The following is a 22,099-nucleotide window of genomic DNA, read 5'->3' as shown; positions in this document are numbered from 1 at the left end:
TTTCAAAAAAAACGTAAATCGGAGTTAACATCCAATATTTCATATATTTCATTGTATTATTATCTTCGAACTTTATTATTTATTATATAATTATTTGTCATTTGATTCATGATTTTGCTGTACAGTCATCACTTTTTTCAATTAACAATGAAGTAATATTTATAAACAATAATTTATTAAAGTTTACGATTTGGCTGCGGAGTTAATTTCTGCAAGGGGTCACAATGACAAAGTTAAGGGGTTAAAAGGTCCTGTATCATCGTGTTACGTTGTCACGTTGTGATTTAATATAAAACTGCATTTAGTCCAAATCAAGGACGAATCTTTGGTAGTACGTAAAAGTCCTAACATAACTTAGTTATTGGACGGGGATACGGGTCTTCGACCGATATCTCTATTCCTCCTATCATCCAGTAACTATTTATTATAAGTAGATAAAATCCCAAATATTACACAGCGATCGTCACTTGGCTAATTGTACAGACTAACAATATAATAAAGATAGGAAAGAAAATTTCTTTTATTTGTATCGCTAGAAGAATGGCGTTGATCGCTATTCTATACAGATAATTCCCTCTTTCCTAAACCACCTGATCAAATTATTAAGAGTTGACTCATAATATTATTTGATTTTTTTCTTTATTCAATAAAATTAAAGAGCATTCTTCTTTTGGTTAGCTAAATAATTGATCGTTTCATTTTTACTAAATCGCTCTTGATACGTTGTTCCGATATAAAAAAAACCTCAGGATATACAGTAAATAAGAAGAAATCTTGTATTCACAACTACTCAATAATAAATATCAAGAAATTTCTAGAAGTTAAATATTAAAAGAGATTTCGTGTCCGTGTCTCTTATACTCCCATCAGATATTCCATAATCTGAGTCCTAGTCGTCCACACCTAGGAATGGAAATCGGTTCGTCGGTTCTAATTCGGTTCCACATCGGCTCCAATTTGGCTCCAATAAATAAAGTTATGAACTACGTGTGTCAAATTTAGGACACAGGCAGAGAGCTAGAAAAATTTTGATTGGCCTTCAAACGATAGTTGGTATGTTATCGTCAAAAGCTTGACTGATGGCTCAACTTGAGTCGGTTCTTGAAATCCGATTTCGGCTCAGAACGGTTTTTATGGTTAAAAGTAGTTTTAAACCAGGAGATCCAGAATCTTATAAACTTAGGATTTGTTCTAGAATCGACTCGAGTCAACTCATTTTGAACCGATTCCATCCCTATCCACATCCAATAATAAAAATCAAAGAAATCCTGCACCAATACCTCTACACCTACTAATAATAAAGTATCACATAAATTTTGCATCCCACGATTTCCACATCTCAGTAATAAGAAATTTCGTTTTCATACCTTCATAGTAATAAAATATCGAGAGAAATTTCGTGTCTCATGTCTCTTTCATTCACACTTTAATAATAAAAAATCAGAGAAATCCTGCACCAATACCTCTACACCTACTAATAATAAAGCATCACATAAATTTTGCATCCCACGATTTCCACATATCAGTAATAAGAAATTTCGTTCCACACCTTCATAATAATAAAATATCAAGAGAAATTTCGTGTCTCATGTCTCTTTCATTCACACTTTAATAATAAAAAATCAAGAAATCCTGCACCAATACCTCTACACCTACTAATAATAAAGTATCACATAAATTTTGCATCCCACGATTTCCACATCTCAGTAATAAGAAATTTCGTTTTCATACCTTCATAGTAATAAAATATCGAGAGAAATTTCGTGTCTCATGTCTCTTTCATCCCCACTTTAATAATAAAAATCAAAGAAATCCTGCACCTCATATCCTCATATCTCTATACCCTTTCTATTAATAATAAAATACAAATAAAATTTGTATCCTATGAATTTCACACTTAGTTACCTAGTAATAAAATATCAAAAGAAATTTCGTGCTCCTACCTCCTTAATGATAAGATATCAAAGAAATTCCATATCCTGAGTCCTATTTACTTTTACTTTCCTATTAATAATAAAAGATCAAATAAATTTTTTCATCCCATGATTTCCGCACTTAGTTTCCCAGTAATTAATTACCAAAAAATTTCGTGCCCTTACCTCCTTAATAATAAAATATCAACCTAATAACTAATAAATTTCGTATCCCATATATTCTGGACAAAGAAACTTTTATTCTTTGTTTCCCTTTATCCTTTTTCATAACAGAGTCTAATCTTTTTTCGATACTTCATAGAGGGAACCGCTACTATCTTTGCAGGCGATAAAATACCAATTGGCTTAGATAGGTTTAAAGAGATAATAAATTGGGGTTCCACTATAATCGACAAAACGTTTCTCATTGCTGAATTCATTGAGTGTAATGCATTAGTTTCTCTCGTCGTTTGGAAAACAATTAATCTTATGATGCTTAAAGATTTTCTTTCGATTCCCATCTACCCAGATAATGCTTTCCTAATAATAAAGTATAATTATCCCATGACTTCCACACCTTCCTAATAATACTAAATTTATGTATTCTTCCATGCCCCCATCTCTTCCTAATATTAAACATCAAAATTTGTACCTCGCCCTTTTAGTAATAAACTATCAAAAAATTTTCATATCCCTATCTTATAACAAATTGTATGTCATTCTTTTTTCCTAGAAAAAAATTTTTTGTATATTTTATTAAATTTAATTAATAAAATTAGGTAGCTTTAAAAACAAAGAAATAGTCTATAATAACTCAAAGTATAAAAACTATGCTTTTGAATAATATTTGCATTTGAGCTATACAAAAAAAAAAAAAAAAAAAAATTTTCAGGATCATTTTTATTAAAAAAAAAAGATTATCACTCTAAATTAAGTTAGTACTAATCAGTGATAAAATCGCGTAAATTTAAATTTTTTAAAGAAAAATTCGCGCGAACCTTTTTTTTATAAAAAATATAACTTTAAATTAATTAATCATTTAAAAAAAAAAAATTCATTAGAATTTTCTTTAAAAATATTGTTAAAATATTTAATAAATTACATTTATGCAAAACAGCATCGTCTAATACAAAATTCTATTGTAAAATTTTTTTTTTTTCATGAAAAATTTTTTTGTACATTTTTGGATCGAAAATTTTTTAAAACAAAAATAAAGATTATTTTCCGGACACAGAAGTTAGAAATACGCGGGTATTATCCATTTCTTTTCTTTTCTTTTTCATATGGATCATGTATCATATACTATTAATTTTGAATTATTAGCGCTTAATTTAGATGGATCGTAAGTAATAATTCGTATGTCGCTTACCTACAAATGATGATCGTTTGTCAGATAGTCAGCATTTTGTGGATAATTCCTGAGTATTACTAATACGTATATGTATTTGTCATGATCTTCTGATTATGAATTGGAAAATTTGGTCATGTGATATTATAAATTTTAAATTCCTTCTTTGCAAGAAAAAAAAAACTTAGTAATTAGTAATGCTTTGATTTTCTTAATCTGAAAATCCTTTATAAATATATGCCTTTTTCATTTTTTAAAAGAAAATATATAAAAATTTTTTTTTGAAAAATCACCCAGAAAAAAAACTTCAGTTTATTAATCATATCACTAAGCTAAATCATTAATAGGAAAATCATCTTACAAATCCGGTTTTTTGTTTACAATGTATCATTGTCAAAAAAGTATAAATACCATGGGCAAAAACTTGATAAATTCATTCCCTTCTTCAAAACTAATATTTCAATATTCAAGAAGAAAAATCAATAATATTAATATTCCATTTAATCAAAGAAAAGAATTCTTTAATACTAGTTCATTAAGACAAAACGTAAATTTAAATAATATGGTTGCAAAAATTGTCGTACGTCCTTCTAAAGAACGTGGTTATGCAAATCATGGGTGGTTAGATACTCATCATACATTTTCTTTCGCCGATTATTATGATCCAAATTATAAAAGTTTTGGCGCATTACGTGTAATTAATGAAGATATCGTACAACCAAATAATGGTTTTGGAACACATCCACATCGTGGATATGAAATTTTCTCGTATATTATTTCCGGCGAATTGCAACATAAAGATTGTGAGTATTACGTGAAATTTATTTGTTACATGCGTATTTTCTTAAATAAAAATATATATATTTATTAAATTTTTTTTTTTCTCTATAATAGCAATGGGAAATGTAGAAATTCTTAAACGTGGTGATGTTCAATTCACAACAGCTGGAACAGGAATCTCGCATTCTGAATATAACATTAATAAAATTCATCCTGTTCATTTTCTTCAAATCTGGGTTTCGCCTGATGACAAGAATCTTACTCCAGCTTATAATACGAAAACGTATCCTGATTCTCTTAAAACCAATAATTTAACTCACATAATTTCCCCGGCATCCGAACAAGATTCGAAGACAATTGGAATTCATACAGATTTTCATATGTTTGCCAGTATATTACAACCTGAAAATAAAGTTGCACATACAGTTCAAGGATCTTTAGGTGGTGGAGATAAAACTAGAAGGTTATATGTTCATTTAACTAGTACAGGTGGTCAATTAAAAGTTAATGATGGTACCATATTGAAACCTGGTGATGGAGCTTTCATTACCGAAGTTGTTAGTGGTGAAGAAGTTATTTTTGAATCTACCGGTGAAGAAGTTGCAGAATTTGTTCTTTTTGACTTGGCTTAAATGTGATCTCTCATTTTAGGATTTAGGTAGTAATATTCATTTGGATTAACTAATATAATTTAAATTTAAATTTTTTTTTTCATATTATAATTATTATATGTTTATTTAATGTTATAATAAAATTAATAAAAGTAATATTACAAAGTATTATAAATTATAAAATGATATAACGTGACGTGTCAGCATAAAAATATCTGAAATTAAATATACACTATCAATAAACTTAGTAACTGCATTAACTGCACCCTTTCGGTAAACGTATACGGTAAAGAATAAATAAATAAATGTAGCAGTTTTGACGAATTAAAAAAAATCCGAAAAATCTAAAGAAAAGACCCCAGAAAAGAAACCCAAAAGAAAGCCAATGAATTCATTTGCTTTATTACGTTTATTCCTTTTTTTCAATTTTTGGTTTCTACTATCCTGTTGCCTTGTTGCTTCCTGTCAATAGTTCCTAGAAATATAATGTAAGATAGTTGTTGGTTTGTTAATATCAGCAATATGAATTATTTTTGATCTATAATTTTTTTCTCTGAGTCTGCATTTTTCATATAAAATAAAATATATTCACTAACCTTCACGAGCGATCGCTTATTTCTTTCTTTAAACGATAAAAGGAGTTTTAGAACTTTTATCTCCTTCTTTCGAAATATGCTATTAGAAAAAACGATACCAAATCAATATATTAATGAATAATAAATAACTTAATATAAAACGTTTAACATGATTACTCTTTTTAATCCTTTTCTTTTTAATCATTCCTCTTCCTCAGCCAATTTTATGTATTTATCTTTTCATTGTTGGATAAATTGCTACAGCGATGGCAGAAAATTATTTATCGTACCGCTTGAAAAGTCTTTTATAATCATTTTAAATTTCTGCGTGGTACGTGAAGATACATTACCACTCCTTTTCTTCTTTTCAGGAAACTCATATGTATCTTCGTATGATATAATAAATTGTGAGATAGGCAAAGAGATATTGGAACAAATATCGTAAAAATTATAATTACAGAAGGAATAAAATAATACCTGATCTCAAATTATGAATTAATTGTTTTAGTGAGATTTTCATTATTCTTGAGTTCATGTTCTTTTGAAATATTTTTTATAAGGTTAACAAAGTTGATTGTTAATAAAACTTTTAAATAAACATCAAATAACTTATCAGATCAAGGAAAATTACTTGTATAATTTTGCGTTTGAAATGTGAAATAGAGTAATGAACGGCAGAATCTAAACCACATATCGTAATTCAAATTAATTCTTATTAATATTATCAAGTTTTAATTTATTCTTTTAATTACATTAAGCGTGTTCTATAAAAGGACGAAAATATTAAAAAAAATCAACTTACATTTAACTTGGCTCGCCCTCGTTGCCTGGTTCCTCAATTAGCGCTTCCTCACTATCCTAAATGCGAGTCTTGGTCTTTTCCCACCAAGATTCGTAATCAGATTTTTTATGCACCGAAACATTACACATATAAGCCTAAGTCTTCAATACTTTGTACATCGTTAAGTGTAATGCTAAAATAAAAGCATTTGTTAGTTAATATAATAATAAAGGAAAAAGAAAATAATTACGAAACAATACTTACTTATTATTATTAATATAATCTTTATCATATGCCCTAGCCTCGGTACGTGAACGATGGTCTGCATCGACTGTGGCAACACCTTTTCGATATCTCGTGGCGCTCATTTGTCTATAAAGAAAACGGAGATTAAAGTGATCTGGTTTTTTGTAGTAGAAACAATAAGGATCTAATAAACATACACTTACAAACCGAGCTTTGAGATGAGTCTCTGTTCGTTGGCTGCTTTTTCACGCTTTGTTGAATAAATTGTTTTTTGCATATTTCAGAATTAAAAGAAGAATAATATAAGTTTCAAGACTCGTATAAATCAGCTTCGAAAATGTCTACAAAGAACAGAATGGTTTAGATATTTACACTCTCTAAATAAGAGGCGCTTTCCCTCTATAATTATTGCATAAAAGAATATTTTACTTATATCTTTAATATTTCTCAAAACCTACGTTGTATCCATATCTTTGCACATTGCTGAATTCTTGTTTGGGTATTCTTTCTGATAATAGGCGAACATTTCACAGCGGTAAAGTTGTTTGTGATTAATACTTTTGGATAACAAGGTTTTTATTTTGCAGAAAGTTGGTTCAAGTCGTAATAGTTCACCAGATATAAGACTTATTTCGTTGACAATAATCTATAAAATACACTGATAACGGTAAGAAGGGTTAACCAAATAAGTATTATATGGTGATTGTTGCGAAATTAGTAATTATTCAGCTTCGTAGCACAACTTTATTTGTATAGTAAATAAATTTATAAATGCAAAACTGATAAAGTTTAATTTGTTCTTGCCATTGGGTAAAAAGAATGAGCGCGGAAAATTAAAATCCTATTTTGTTTCTATAAATCGAAATTTATTTATAGAAAAAATCCTTTATGTTGTCATTTATATCACTACGAAATAGAGGATACCCATTTTTGCAATTTAAAAGAGCAACCCGTATAAGAAGATATTTCTGTTCTCAAAACCTAATAATAAAATTTCAAAAGAAATTTCATATCATATGATATTTCGTATCCAAAAAGTTGACTATTAATATTAAAATCATTCTATCATACAGTAATTTGAATAATAAAAATAAGACAGCTCTTTTCTCAAATATAATTGGCTCAAAAATCTTAAAATTTGGCTTTATAAAGCTTGTATACAATAATAATATAATTTTTTTACATTAGAAAGATTAATACCATTAAAAATACTCATAATTCCATAAGTATTTGATAAAAATTTACATCTAAAAAGTTTCACGCCCAATGAACAACTTACTTAACCTTCCAAGTTCTGTTTATTTAACCAAAATGATGGAATTATGTTATAAAGCGAAAAAAATCATGAATATTTAAACTTGATAGAAATTGATGTCTGAATAGTTCCGCATTCGCTAAACAACTTTATATTATCTAAAGTACGCGGATCTGTAATAATTGTCGTACAGTTTAGATGGCCCTATGTTTTAAGGTTTTTATCCAAAATTTTAAATATTATTTTTATAGTATTTACATATTCAGAAGACTAAAATTTATTATAATCTAAGTTTAAGTTTTTGTTATACGTTTATTTAAATATTATAATAAACTATATACTTATTTCAGAATAATTATAAATGAAAAATGATGTATCAATAGAAAAAAGAATATACAGGAATTAAACATCTACCACTTGGTTAAAAGATTCGGGGTAGGTTGCCTTTTTAATCGAAGAAGTAAGAGACAGAATCTTCGGAAAAGATGTTAAATTTTAAATTATCGTGGGTGTCAATATGGATCAAATTCGTGTCTGAAGGAATTTCAACTGTATTAATTATATTACTTGGAGATGAGCTAAAGTTAATAAATAATAGATTAAAAATGTATTTCTTTCTCTTAAGCAATATGGTAAGTCTTGATTTTTAATACCTTTTATCTCCCTCTTCTGAAAAATACGCTATTAAAATAATAATAAAAGTCAACATATATTAATAAATAATAAATAATTATGAGAACTTTTTAATGATTAGTTAAATTACCATCAAATTCTAACTTATAAGGGTGTTCTTTTTTTTGTTTTATGGTCTTTTTGATCTTTCTCTCATCATGTCTATTCGCTTCCTCTGCCAATTTATAGTATTTATTTCGTTCATTGGGAGTTAAATTTTTCCAGCCTTCTGCAGCGATGCCAGACATTTCCTTAATTGTGGTATTTGGAGAGGCTTTTATTATTTCATTTACTATTTCTCTGCGGTATATGATGAACGCATTAGGACTCTTTTTCTTCTTTTTCGGAAACTCAAATATGAAATTATCTTCGACTATGATATATTAAAGCGCGAGAAGAACAAAAGATGTTGGAACTGGTGTAAAATTATTATTTTTTTTAAAAAAAACAAAATAATACCTTCTCTTAAATTAGATGAGTTCATTGAGTAAGTTACTTTTGAGTGAGATTTTTCATTAATCTTATCGGCTTCAGATTCTTTTGAAACATTTTCTATAAAATTGATAAAAGTTAATTATATTATTAAGACTTTAAATAAATAATATTTTGTTTTTTAATGAGGTTTTTCATTAAATTCAGGTCCAAGTATCGAACATCGCGTCCATAAAATTCAATAATTTTTTCCAACTCTTTTTCATACCTAATTTTTCTTTCCGCGTTATACTAATAAGCAAATTTTCCATGTTTATATATTTCATAACTAACATATATTCGTTAGTTTCAAGATCTTTTGTAATACCATAATACCGATTAATATGTCCGTATTCATTGTAACATTGATAGTATGATTTTAGCTAAAATTAAATAATTGATTAAAGATTTTAATAATTATGTATCGTTACTTGACGTTAAATAAGTATAATTACCTCATTTAAAAGATTCCTTTTATGATTTATACTATCTATAAATCTTTTTATAGCAACAATTTCATTTTTTTTTCTAGAGTATCCTGTACCATCACTTATTCCGCCATCTAACCAAGTTGCTTTATATATTATACCAAAATCGCCTTTGGCAATTTCTTTTAAATTTGTAATTCGAGAATACGGTATCCATTCTATTATAGCTTCCGAAACGGACTTTACACACAATTTTTCTTTAAAAAAGTCATAAACGTTTAATGGATTATCATCATAATTGTCTATATCCTTCATATATATGTTTTTAAGATCATTAACTATATTCCTTTTTTTATAAACAAAATCGTCTATTTCATTACTTCCAATATTTACAATTGTATTGCCCATAAATATTGGAGTTACTCTTTTACATTTTTTACAATGAGTTTGACATGTAAGCCCAAAAATGATATTGGTCGTTAAACAATATCTGCATCCACAATAAATTATAAAGCAATATGAACACCACTTTTGATTCGCACCCCCAGATAAAAGTTTTGCTTTACATCTTACACATACGTAAAATGTATCCCACCATGGTAAATAAAAGATTGGAATGGTTTCCTCGGTTGTTGAAGACATTATAAATTCATAAGAAATTGGATAACAATCTGAACATATTTTAAGTTTTTCGTATAATAAAGAGGTTTTGTAAATTAATTTTCCACAAAATTTACAATCTTTTTCACTTTCAATTATCATATTTTGTCTTTCAAAATTAAAATCATCATCATAATATGCCAAAGAATTTGTTGGTATTTGTTTGAAATATGAAATTATTGAGCAATTTTTGCACCATTTTTTAATACTTCTTGTATAAAATTCTTCATTTCTGATCGTTTCATGTTCATTACATTTAGAATTTATAGTACTTATGTGTATATCTAAGTATGTAAAATTATCAGTTATATCCGTAATATAACGTAATAAACATTCTCTACAATATTTTTGTTTAAATAAAAGTGTCTCGGAATATTTATTTCCACAATTATTACATTTATCATCGTTTTGATTAAAAGGAATAAATAAAATTGGTATTGGACTAGGTTTAAATTTATCAAAAAAAAATTTCTCGCAAGTATTTTTTATAAATTCCATTTTGTGAAAGTGGAGAGAGAAAATGGAAAAATAAAGAATATCAATATCAAGTCGATCCGTAATAGTTATTTAGTTGTGAACCAATTAATTTTGGTCCGTTTCACATAATTACTTAATTAAGTTTGATCAACAGTGTTTCACAGACAATTACACAATATTACGGAAAATATAATTATGTAATAATTATACTTTTTATAAATTATACTTTTTATAAATTATACTTTTTATAAATATATATAAATATAAATTTCACGTTAATTAAAATAATGATCCATATTCATATTAAATTATAATAATGATGTACAATATTATTTTATATATATATCAAAAATAATCATCAGTACGGTTTTAACTCTTTCACTTAATGTAAACTTTATGAAACAATAATGGCGTGAAATCCACAATTTTTTTTATGTTAAATACGCCAACATAAATATTTTTTAATAATTGGCAGGATGAAAGTGATGATGATAGTGATTTAAACGAAGAGGAAGAGGATTCTATTGCAGTGTTTTCACAAAAAAGCAAGTGTTAAAGAAGTCATTTATTCTACAATTCCAATTGAATATCCAAAGACATCAGAAGCTGGGGTCGCAACTGTATTCAATATTACAGGATGGACTAACCCAAGAGATTGTTGGAATAATGTAAAGAATTATTTTAATTTAATTTTATTAGTTGTTTTATTTTACTTAATAATTTATTTAATAGTTAAATACTTTCTTTAGATCCCAATATTCATTTAGCGGTGGAGGTCAAGGGACTACCCATTTTTTGATAATGTTAGTGTTAAAGAAAGAAGAAAATGCATGGCATAAAACACTATGAATACATTGATCCAAATATAATCATAATGAAGTTGATTTTGATTCAGATGATTGGATTAAAATTAATCATAAACAAGTTGAAAATAAAACTTATACGTATGTATAAAATTAGATTGAATAAAGGATATATATTATGGCAAATAATTAATTACTTTAATTATTTTAGTCTTTAGCTTGGAAGTTTAGAATCCAAGTGTAGATTTAAGCAAAATGGAGAGTATAACAAATAGAAAAAGTCAAGGTAAAGAAAAGGAAGGAAGTAAAACAGACAAAGAGCATCCCTCCGAAGGTCTGAAATTTAATATTAATTGATTAATCTTCATTTATAGATTTAATTATGTAGCCATATGCGCAATTCTTGATAACAAAGTTGCATTTGGTTGACGTGATTCAACTGGATTCAATAAATTATCAACCACGTGATGGTCTACTATTCCGCCTTTCAAACAAATAGTATTGAATGTTTAAATTTTGAACGAAACTAAGTCCAAATTGCGGAAGCGAAAAGATAGAATCTAGCAAGATGTAGTTTAACTTGAATGAGAATGAAAATTTTACTGTTCTTAATGGACTCGATTTTATTCTGAGCATAAATAAAGGAGAGAAATGGTTTTTACCGTGTTATACTTGCAAATTTGACGGCAAAACGGACAAAGCCGTTTTTCACCAACACAAGCTATTACAAAATTTTACAAAAATTCCGTCTTTAATAATGAAGATCGGAGAATACTGAATGAATTTTTGTTTAAATGCATATGATTGGCAAAAATGTGACGATGAAAAATATAACGTCAAGATTTAAAAACACTAATAACTACTCATTGGACACTTTCCAGTACAGTAGAATTAATTGGATCACCATTATTGGATTATGAAATCTAATACAAAAAATCTTTGCTACGAACAAATATTTTGACAAATTTTTTGTGAAAAATCAGCAATAATTGAGTTTCGCACATCCCTTCAAAAAATCTATCTACTGCCTAAGCGAATGTGCATTAAATACACAGTACTTTGTCATACCGGTTGTACTGAAATTGCACCATTTAGACGGGTTTTAGTCTCATCAGATCCAATATGCGAAAGAAAGGAAAAATTATATCAACTTGGGTTCCTTCGCAAGATACAATTGATGTTTCGCAATGTAATAAAAGGAATGCAGGATTTTTTCGAGTGTTGAGAAATTTACTTATGATAAATCTAAAGACAGTTTATCGCTAAAGGAATATTATAGCAAAAGTATGTATTTATTTAATTATTTGGAGTAAACTCGCACTTGAAAAAAATTAATTTTTTGGAAACAAGGTTTAGGGGCTCTTATAAGACATCATCAAGCGAACAAAAAGTAATGATCTTAGGAATATTGTGGAAATCATATTTTTGATTTCGACTAAAGGTAATATTTTTTAGTGATTCTTGTATTAATCACCGTTTACAATATTCACGCATGAAGAATTTGATGAATATCGTGATTAGCTCGTCCGCAAAAATGGTAAATTATTTAAGTATCCGATTCATCGTAAGCTTCCAAAAATTAGACAAAGTTGGGCAGTCTTGACATGTGATTAACGAATGAAGATTTTAGGGAATATGTAAAAGCTGTAAAAGAAATATTCTTTAGAAAAAGAATGAGTTGAAAGTTCCGCGTCATTATACGTGGTTTACAACTTCAAATTTTCATGCAGGGATCGATTTTAGAAGAGCGGCTCTTATGAGCGATTTGATGGCGCTAGCGTGAAGATCTGATTAAACAGTTAATCTTTGCTTGTGTATCTGAGGAAATGGAAAATATTTAACTGAAACAGGGACCAAGGCGCAAGATTACAGGTAAATAAATTTTGGAATTTTGTATTGTGATCTGACTGAATCCAGCCTTTTTTCCTCATTCCGCAGGTTTTAATTGGAAATTAATAAATTTTTATTAAATATTATACTTGTATACTGTACAGAAAAAAATTGTTTCTTTACAAAATAGAATTCGTCTTAATATGTTTTTCTAAATACAAGAAAAAAAACAAAATATTAGATTTGTAAAATATGAAATGTTTTCTATATTGAGTTTCGGCATTTAACTCTCCAGTTCTGCATCCCCAGTCTTAACATGTTTTCCTACATACCAGTACGTCAATATCAAATATAAATATTATTATTTCATGCACAAATGCAAAGTAAATATGTGCTTACTGTATTGAGTCTCAGTATTTAATTCGTTAACCCGTTTTCTTGGATGTTGTGTAAAATCATTTCTAATTTCTTTTTCTATGGTTGCTGGATGTTGGGTGTTCGTAAAACTATGAAGTGTAGAACTTAAATTCGGGCTAAATAAATATTATGAAAATAAATTCTGATCAGCTTAAAAAATTACAATAAACGGATACATATAAATTAAATTAATTCAATACCATTGAACATCATTTATATCAAATCTGTATTCCTTTGTAATATATTCTGTGTATTAAATATTTATAGAAATAAGGTTAATAATATCAATTAAATCTATTAATGTATCTGAAGGATTATACATCAATTGCAGCATAATGAATACATACCTTGTTTTATGCCAAATGAATCCGCTGAAGTTGATTTACTAGAAGATGATTTAGAGATTCCGATCACAACAATTGTATTTGAATGAGATGTTTCTGTAGAATTAGGATTTAATTTCCTTGATTCAATTAATTTATTTCTTGCTTTTTCAGCTTCATCAAATTCTACAGCTTCTTCATTATACCAGAGACTAAAAGTTTCACGAATTTCTGTTATTGAAGGTCTTTTTGATGGATCGGCATCCCAACATCTTTTCATTAAATTGGCAAAACATTCAGGAGTATCGTCTGTAATTTTAGGCCGCACTCCATCAATAACTTTAAGAGCGAATTGGACATCATGTTTAAGGTTGGAAAAAGGTTTACAACCCGTTGTAATTTCCCACATAATCATGCTCATGCTATATACATCAGATGATGTTGTTGATTTTGAAAAACTATTACTTTTAAGTATTTCTGGTGCGAGATAAGCCATCACTCCATATATTGTATCATTTGACGAAATATTATTTACAGATTGTACGGGCTGTGATAATCCTAAATCTCCAATTATCCATTGTCCAGTTTTCCACTTTCGATATGATTTAACTAATAATATATTTCCGCTATGAAAATCCCGGTGTATAAAGTTTGCATTATGAATCGTTTCGAGTCTAAAACGGAAAAAAATTTAACAATTAGTATCAATTGATATAAATTCATCAAAAAATGATGTAACTATTATTAAGTACCCGCAAGAAATTTGCCAAAGAATATCTATCTTCTCTCTCCATGTAATTTTTGTAAAATTTTTTTGTAAAAAACTATGCAAATTTCCCCCATCTGCAAAGTTCATTACTAACATATATTCATTTTCAGGATTTTTTGTAATTCCATAACACCTAATTACGCGTTCAAATTCATAACATTTATGACATGATTTTACCTAAATTTAACGGTTAATAAAAACCAAAAATATAAAATTCAATAAATATAATAGTGATAAAATATATTATGTATAATTACCTCGTTTAAAAGATATTTATTAATATGCTGTGAATTAAAAAATTTTTTGATAACGATCGTTTCATTTTCCATTCTATAACAAGAAGAATATTCTGCTCCATTTATTCCTCCATCCAACCAAGTTGCCCTATATATAGAACTAAATCCACCTTGTGCTATCTCTTTTAAATTTTTAATTCGAGAATATGGTATCCATTCCATGACAGCTTCTGGTTTAAAATTTTTGTATATTTTTTCTTTAATATACTTATAAACATTTAATGGTGTACTACCATATTTATCTATATCGTTGATATAATCTACGATATTAAAATTATCAATTATATTTCTTGTATTATAAAGGAAATCACCTATATCATTATTTCCGATATTTATATTTGTTTTATTCATTATAATTCGTATGGCCCTTTTGCATTTCTTACAATGAGACTGTTTTGTGTGTCCAAAAATCATGCTTGTCGTTAAACAATACCTACATCCACTATAAATAATAAAGCAATGCGGACACCATTTTTGGTTTATGTATTCGAATAAAAGTCTTGCTTTACATATTACACACACATGGAATGAATCCCACCATGGTAAATTAAGAATTAAAATAGTCTTTTGAGTTGAAGTTGATTCTATCAATTCATAAGAAATTTGATAACAGCCTGAACACATTTTAAGCTTTAGGTCATGTAATGACGAAGTTGGATAAATTGTCTTTCCACATAATTTGCAATCCAATTCACTTTCAATTATCTCATTTATTTTTTCAAAATCCAAATTACTATCACAATAGGCTAGAGAATTTGAGGGTATTTGTTTAAAATATGAAATGACTGAACAATGTTCGCACCAATCTTTGATATTTCTTGTATAAAAATCTTCATTCCTCTTCGTTTCATGTTCATTACATTGAATAAACCCTTTTGTGCTTATATGTAAATCCAAATATGTACTACAATCATCACTTGTTATTTTGTTAATATAACGTAATAAACATTTTTCACAATACTTTTGTTCGAATAAAAGAGTTTCGGAATATAATTCACCGCAACGAAAACAATAATCTTCACTTTGATCAATAGGAATAAACTCAATCTTAATTGGACTGGATTTTAATTTTAATGTTGAATTTGTTGAGTTTTCGTCATTTCTTTTGGGTTCCATTTTAGTATTTGTTAATAAGGAAAAAAATAATTTAAAAGAAGTTGTTTTGGCGATATATATAAACCAGTTTCGTTACACTAAATTCTTTTTTTTAAACGTAGTCATGTGAACATTTCAGCATATATAATTATATATAAGCACGAGTTCGCGATAGGAGCTATTTTCTTATTTATTAGACGAGAGAAACAGATTCAATTTTAATTAAAAGAAACCAAAACTCTTCTATCTTCTAAACGCACTTAAAATTAAAAGACTTTACAGTTAAATTATTGAGCTTTTTTTGGGCCAAAAAGTAAGTTTGCTGAACAGGTGGTTGTGAAAAATATTGATGAATCAGTAACTTCTATTCGGTATATATCGATCCTATTTCAATATTTCAATATTTTCACACAACAGAAACTTACGAATACTTCTACTATACTGATATATAAATTATTTATTTTTAATTTTAGTATTCTTATTTTCGGAAATTCCGCAAGTTGTATTACGAATGCTTCATTTTAAATTCTAGATGTTGTTATCAGTCGTGATATGAATTCTAAATACAATAAGATATTACGGATACTTATTTCAATGAGCAGGTATAAAAGTGCTTTAATGTTTATTTTGTTGTGATTTAATTAAGTTTAACTTAAAATAGAGGCGACTCGTTTTACGCACACTACTTGAAAATTATTTACAAAATTATCCTGTAACATTTTATCAGGTAACTGGTATTTTTGATTAATATAATCGATGCACCGTCATCTTAATACGAGATCAAGGTCAGTTTCTTCGACAGGGACGAACCGGACGATGTATATTAATGTACGACACTTTTCGACATCCAATTCTGCACTTAATACCATCAATGATTTTGGTTAATTTCTATTATATTAGTCTTATTTTGTCTTTTTTTCTCTTTCAAGATAATATCTTTAGTTACAGTCCAAGTAAGCACAAGTTATTTTAATGCACTCGACTATTTATTGTACACAACAAATGATATCAAAATACTTACGTCTTTATATTGATGGAAGCGATCAACACTATTGCTTTATTTTTCTTCCTGGGATTTGATACTGCTCCTGGTAGTTAGAAATTCAGCAGAACGAGTTATGAGTAATTTTAAGATAGTAACTTGATTCGATGAATCCTTAATCCAAAACCCGATCTGATATAGCAATCTTAGAAGATAAGTCAAGAATTCACAAATCAGAATTTGATAAATTTAGATTCACGATTCAATGAACAAGGAATCTTGGTATTATTTTTATTTTTATTTTAAGAATATACATGTTAATATTATTAATAAGTACTTTTTTTTTGTGACAAATAACAAAACCATTTACGCATACAGTGAGAATACAGACTGTCTCATTAATTATAAAACTACCCTAGGCGACTTATCATCATGACGGTCTTTTTAACCTATAAGTTAACTAGCATTCCATTTCCATCCTATTGTGGCATGGTAAGCTTGATATAAAGGCATGTGTTTAAGTATTTATAACTTTTATTTTTTAAATATTTTACTAACCAATGTCATTATAGGCATTGAGGGGATAGTCATTCCGAGGCCAATTTATAATAACTACTGGCAACAAACGATACGAATCCTCGAAATTTTAACCATACTAAAACAAAATACAGTTCACCCTCTCTATAGTGAATTTTTATATAGTGAATAACTTGCTATAATGAAGAAAAGTTCAGGTACAGATTTTTTTTATTTATAATAAAATGACCTTCAGTATAGTGAATTTCTCACTATAACGAATTTTAATCTCCAGACTCCAGCCCATAGAATTCACTATAGTGAGGGCGAACTGTATAGTGAATCTCCACATGATACGTCTTATATTCATAATTTTGATAAACCCATTTAAATAGTGCCGAAATCCACCATATCTTCAATATTTCGCAATCAACTATTTCCTGTGGTTGAATCCATGGACACGTCGTATAAAGAATTTGATGGACAATAATCCTATTACATCGTTAAGAACATCGTTAAGAACAAATCTAAAAATCCAAAGAGGAAATTCAACAAGTTCTGAGAGATGCACAGAAATCATAAGATGAGAATGAAATATCTTTAGAAGAAATTATGGTTGATGAAATCTGACGAATGAAGGAGTCGTTTGATAATAAACCATCGGAACTTGAGGAACATTTAATTCGCCAATTCATATTGTTTGTGAAATAATACTACACTTACTGTAGAATGTTGATGGAAATTATAGCTCAGTCGATTTTGTTAATTGATCAGTGGGGAGAACCGTTGATGAGTTATATATTATCTACACGTGACAAATGTTAGAATCATCACGTGACTGATTTTTCCTGTTAATTATAGTCATCTTTGTAATTAGTCCGGAACGAAGCGAAAGAAGTTTTTAAAATTGTTTCTTCAGTAATATTCAATTTTTTAGTAATGAGATGAATTTATTAATTTAATGAAACTTAATGTATATGCTTTATATTATTAAAAAAAAAAGAAAGAAAATAAAATAGATATAGCAACTTAAAAAATAAATACTAACTCTAACTATTATCTGAAACAAAGAGTTTTTTTTTTAACAAAAAAAATAAGCTTAAATCCGTAATTTAAATTGATAATTTAATCTGCAATAATTTTATTTGGAATAATACCATGGAACAATTGGAACATGGAACTCTATTTGAATGTAAAATAATCTAATTAAGAAAGGATCGAATTCTGCAGAATTTCAATAAAGCGGAATCAGCTGATCGGAAATTTTTAATACAAAAATTCCTTAAATATTGTCATGGACATTTTTTTTAAAAATATATATATATATGTATTGCATATTCATATCATTTACGTTATAACAACATGAAGGATATAAATAATGATTCATTAAATCCAACCTCAAAATTAAAGTCTAGCCCAATATCAATTGACTTTATTTCTTTTAGCCAAAACGATATTAATTGTATTAAATGTGGAAATAAATACTCCGAGACTCTTTTATTTGAACAGAAATATTGTAAAAGGTGTCTTTTACTTTATATTAATAAAACGACAACTGATAATTGCATATATTTAGATCTACACATAGCTACTATAAATTCTCAATGTAGTGAACATAAAACAAGGAGTTTCTTTACTCAAGAATGGTGTGACAACTGCTCGATAATTTCATTCTTTAAACAAATACCAACAAATTCTTTAGCAATATATGATGATGATATTAGTTTTGAAGAACAAAATATAATAATTGAAAATGAAAAAAATTGTAAATTTTGTGAAAAAATAATTTACGAAACTTCTTACGAAAAACTTAAAATATGTTCAGATTGTTATCCAATTTCATATGACTTTATGGTTTCTTCGACAACAAAAGAAACTATTCCAATCTTTTATTTACCATGGTGGGATACATTTTACGTATGTATAATATGTAAAGCAGAACTTATATGTGATAATAATCAAAAATGGTGTCCGCATTGTTTCATAATTTACAGCGGATGTAGATATTGTTTGACAACAAATATTATTTTTGGATATACAGATCAATCTCATTGTAAAAGTTGTAAAAGAGTAATGTCAATCACTACGACTATAAGTATTGAAAATGATGAAATAGATGATTTTATTTATAATAAAAGGAATATAATTAATAATTGTGATATAAATGTGGATTATATGAAAGACATAATTAAATATGGGGATAATCCATTAAATGTTTATGACTTTCTTAAAGAAAAGATATATTTTAATTTTAATCCAGAAGCTATAATGGAATGGATACCATATTCCCAAATTAAAATATTAAGCCAAATTGCAGAAGAAGGATTCAATATTATTTATAAAGGGATTTGGATGGATGGTGGAGTACATGGTGCAAAATATTCTAATTGTAATAGAAAAAAGCGCGAAATTATTACCGTAAAAAAATTTATCAATTCAAAAGATATCAACAGACTTCTACTTCATGAGGTAATTAAATCTATATTTTTTATTTTTTATTATTGTTTTTTAAAAAATTCCATTATTATTATTCTCAAAATAATAAAATTATTTAATATTAGTTAAGATTATATTACCAATGTTATAATAAATCTTGCCATATTCTCCGGTATTATGGCGTTACAAAAAATGATGAAACAAATGAATATATGTTAGTTATGAAATATATAGATGGAGAAAATCTGCATGATTATTTACGAAAAAATTTTAAAAATATAACGTGGAAAGAGAAATTAGAAATTTTGTTACAAATTTCAAATGGGTATTTATTTTTCTTTTTTAAACATTATTTGCAATTACTAATAAATCTTATTAATTATTAATTATTATTTTTGTTTAGACTTAGAATTATTCATGATGCAAATTTAGTACATCAAAATTTTCATAGTAAGAATATATTATTAGATAAATCATATAAGTCATATCAAAAATGGCAATTTGGGCAATGGTTAATTGGATTATCGCAACCTGCAGATAACATATTATCAAATAAGGTATCATATGATATTGCACCAGAAATATTTAAAGGGACTGCATTTTCTAAAAATTCTGACGTTTATTCTATGGGTATGGTTATGTGGGAACTTACATCAGGTTATAAGCCTTTTGCTAATATTGAACACAATACCTCTCTTATCGATGATATTATTAATGGAACAAGGCCTGAAATTACAGATGACACTCCTGATTGCTTTGGTAATTTAATAAAAAGTTGTTGGCATTATAATCCAACAGATAGACCTTCTATAAGTGATATATGTAAAACTATTGATGATTGGTTAATCATGGAAAAAAATGTTGAACTATTTAGTCTGGCTGAAGAAAAAAGACTCGAGTCAATACAATTAGAAAAACTTAATACAGAATCTACTAATAAATGTTATTCAAAAGTAGATTGCAATAAATCATTAAAATCTTTGATTTCTGGGTCTTTGTCGTTTTCGATGAATTTATTTAATATGAAACTAGGTGCGCATTATTACCCTTTTGGCCTTTCATCATTGAAGATTTTGTGCGTGTATTTTTACTAATACATATACAACATTTTAATATTTAGAACATAGCTTAAGAGAACTTGAAAAAAATGATATTCAAAGGTATTACATAAAAAAATAGATGTTTTTTTGATCTATTATAACCTGAATTTCTATATTAATTTTTTTTTTAGTTCATCTTCAGAATATGTAACAAATACACTTATTTTATCTAAAAATCCTTCTAGCAAGCATAGTATTGAAGATGAAATTCAAAATAACGGTTAGTAAACTTACTTTTTACATTAAAGAAATTTTTATGTATTTAATTTTGTTAATATATGTTTGTTTTTAATTTAAAATAGAAAAACGTATTAAAATTTAGTATCTTATTAACGTTACAAGAGACGCATGATATTATTAGGTGAAAGGTTAGAAAGTTGTCACATCTTATCGCTTTTTATTTCATTTTCCCAATATTCTGAGTTTTAGATATGGAGAATTTTATTTTTATAATGTGGTATACAGTTTATACGCATAAGACAATTTCAATAATTATTTTACTGTATTTACTATTTACATATTTATTAAACGGTAGTAGGATATTTAGTATTAAGCAGAAATATATAAAGGGTTGATGAACTAATATATTATTAGAATGCTATTGCATCAAAAATATTAATATCAATTAGAGGGGATTACGAAAAACAATGCAAATAGCCCAATAATTATTCACTTGGGATTTTTTTTACCAAATTCCACGATTAGTAAAACAATAGTTATTTTTCTCTAGTTTCAAGAAGTATTGGTGCTTCTCAGAATAAAAAAAAATTGAAAATAATGATTGAGATAATCTGCTGAAAAATTATAGTCATGAATGGCTGAATGGCGTTCACGCTTTATTTTCTATATAATAAAAACATTGTGAAAGCAATAATAAATACAAAAATTAGAATTTTTGTTGCGTCAAAAACTCGCATCAACTTTGGAGACTTATAGCATAATGTCGACGGTATCTAAAAATGAATAAATGATATAAATAATGCTGAACTGCCTTGATCAAGGTATCGTACTGTATAGCCTCAAACGAATAGATAAAGAATCCTATCTATAAAATTATTTCTTTTAATTGAGCATCTTATTTAAATTTAATCAAATTTAATCAATAAGCTTTTACAGTTAACGAATTTTGATTAATATACAACAGATCTTCGGTTATAACATACAATCTCGTTACGCCGAATTTTTATTGACTACCGTTTAACGAAGCGAAGTATATAAACAGCACACGGCTTTTTGAAGAAAACCTTTATTTTATCTAGTTTTATGCCAGACAAATTTTTAAATTTCCTACAACGTCTGATGAATAAACAATTCC

General features: G+C 27.4%; 5 protein-coding genes across 5 annotated transcripts; 2 read left to right on the top strand and 3 right to left on the bottom strand.

The window, feature by feature from the left end:
- The first annotated feature begins 3,527 nt into the window (after positions 1-3,527).
- Positions 3,528-4,826, top strand: OCT59_005923 (uncharacterized protein). The gene is made up of 2 exons (XM_025314979.2): positions 3,528-4,064; positions 4,156-4,826. The coding sequence occupies exons 1-2, from the start codon at positions 3,644-3,646 to the stop codon at positions 4,671-4,673; spliced, it is 939 nt and encodes a 312-aa protein (XP_025183892.2). The 5' UTR covers positions 3,528-3,643; the 3' UTR covers positions 4,674-4,826.
- A 450-nt stretch (positions 4,827-5,276) lies between these two features.
- Positions 5,277-6,531, bottom strand: OCT59_005922 (uncharacterized protein; the record flags this gene model as incomplete). Its single annotated transcript, XM_066140934.1, has 8 exons — positions 5,277-5,327; positions 5,405-5,415; positions 5,518-5,613; positions 5,705-5,765; positions 5,859-5,908; positions 6,179-6,201; positions 6,273-6,380; positions 6,458-6,531. 8 exons carry the CDS (start codon positions 6,529-6,531, stop codon positions 5,277-5,279), a joined length of 474 nt encoding a protein of 157 aa, XP_065997774.1.
- Positions 6,532-7,957: 1,426 nt separating this feature from the next.
- OCT59_005921 (uncharacterized protein) lies at positions 7,958-10,270 on the bottom strand (the record flags this gene model as incomplete). The annotated part of the gene is made up of 6 exons (XM_025314980.2): positions 9,108-10,270; positions 8,882-9,035; positions 8,641-8,733; positions 8,273-8,554; positions 8,163-8,190; positions 7,958-8,087 (listed from the first exon to the last, which is right to left on the bottom strand). The coding sequence occupies exons 1-6, from the start codon at positions 10,236-10,238 to the stop codon at positions 7,958-7,960; spliced, it is 1,818 nt and encodes a 605-aa protein (XP_025183893.2). The 5' UTR covers positions 10,239-10,270.
- A 2,863-nt stretch (positions 10,271-13,133) lies between these two features.
- On the bottom strand, positions 13,134-15,831 carry OCT59_005920 (uncharacterized protein; the record flags this gene model as incomplete). The annotated part of the gene is made up of 7 exons (XM_066140933.1): positions 14,617-15,831; positions 14,343-14,536; positions 14,056-14,264; positions 13,615-13,929; positions 13,468-13,513; positions 13,250-13,383; positions 13,134-13,174 (listed from the first exon to the last, which is right to left on the bottom strand). Exons 1-7 carry the CDS (start codon positions 15,769-15,771, stop codon positions 13,134-13,136), a joined length of 2,094 nt encoding a protein of 697 aa, XP_065997773.1. The 5' UTR covers positions 15,772-15,831.
- Positions 15,832-18,610: 2,779 nt separating this feature from the next.
- Positions 18,611-21,106, top strand: OCT59_005919 (uncharacterized protein; the record flags this gene model as incomplete). Its single annotated transcript, XM_066140932.1, has 7 exons — positions 18,611-19,717; positions 19,810-20,009; positions 20,088-20,314; positions 20,483-20,716; positions 20,805-20,844; positions 20,916-21,004; positions 21,087-21,106. 7 exons carry the CDS (start codon positions 18,611-18,613, stop codon positions 21,104-21,106), a joined length of 1,917 nt encoding a protein of 638 aa, XP_065997772.1.
- Positions 21,107-22,099: the final 993 nt, after the last annotated feature.

Source organism: Rhizophagus irregularis, chromosome 14 (genome assembly GCF_026210795.1).
Source record: "Rhizophagus irregularis chromosome 14, complete sequence".
Lineage (NCBI taxonomy): Eukaryota > Fungi > Glomeromycota > Glomeromycetes > Glomerales > Glomeraceae > Rhizophagus > Rhizophagus irregularis.
The sequence above is the reverse complement of the archived record's forward strand: the minus strand, read 5'-3'. Positions and strand labels throughout refer to the sequence as shown.

Bases quoted from the DNA above. Each gene is read 5' to 3' on its own strand.
- OCT59_005923 (XM_025314979.2), top strand. From the start codon at position 3,644: ATGTATCATTGTCAAAAAAGTATAAATACCATGGGCAAAAACTTGATA. The intron at 4,065-4,155 runs GTGAGTATTACG...TCTCTATAATAG, and splicing joins CGAATTGCAACATAAAGATT to CAATGGGAAATGTAGAAATT.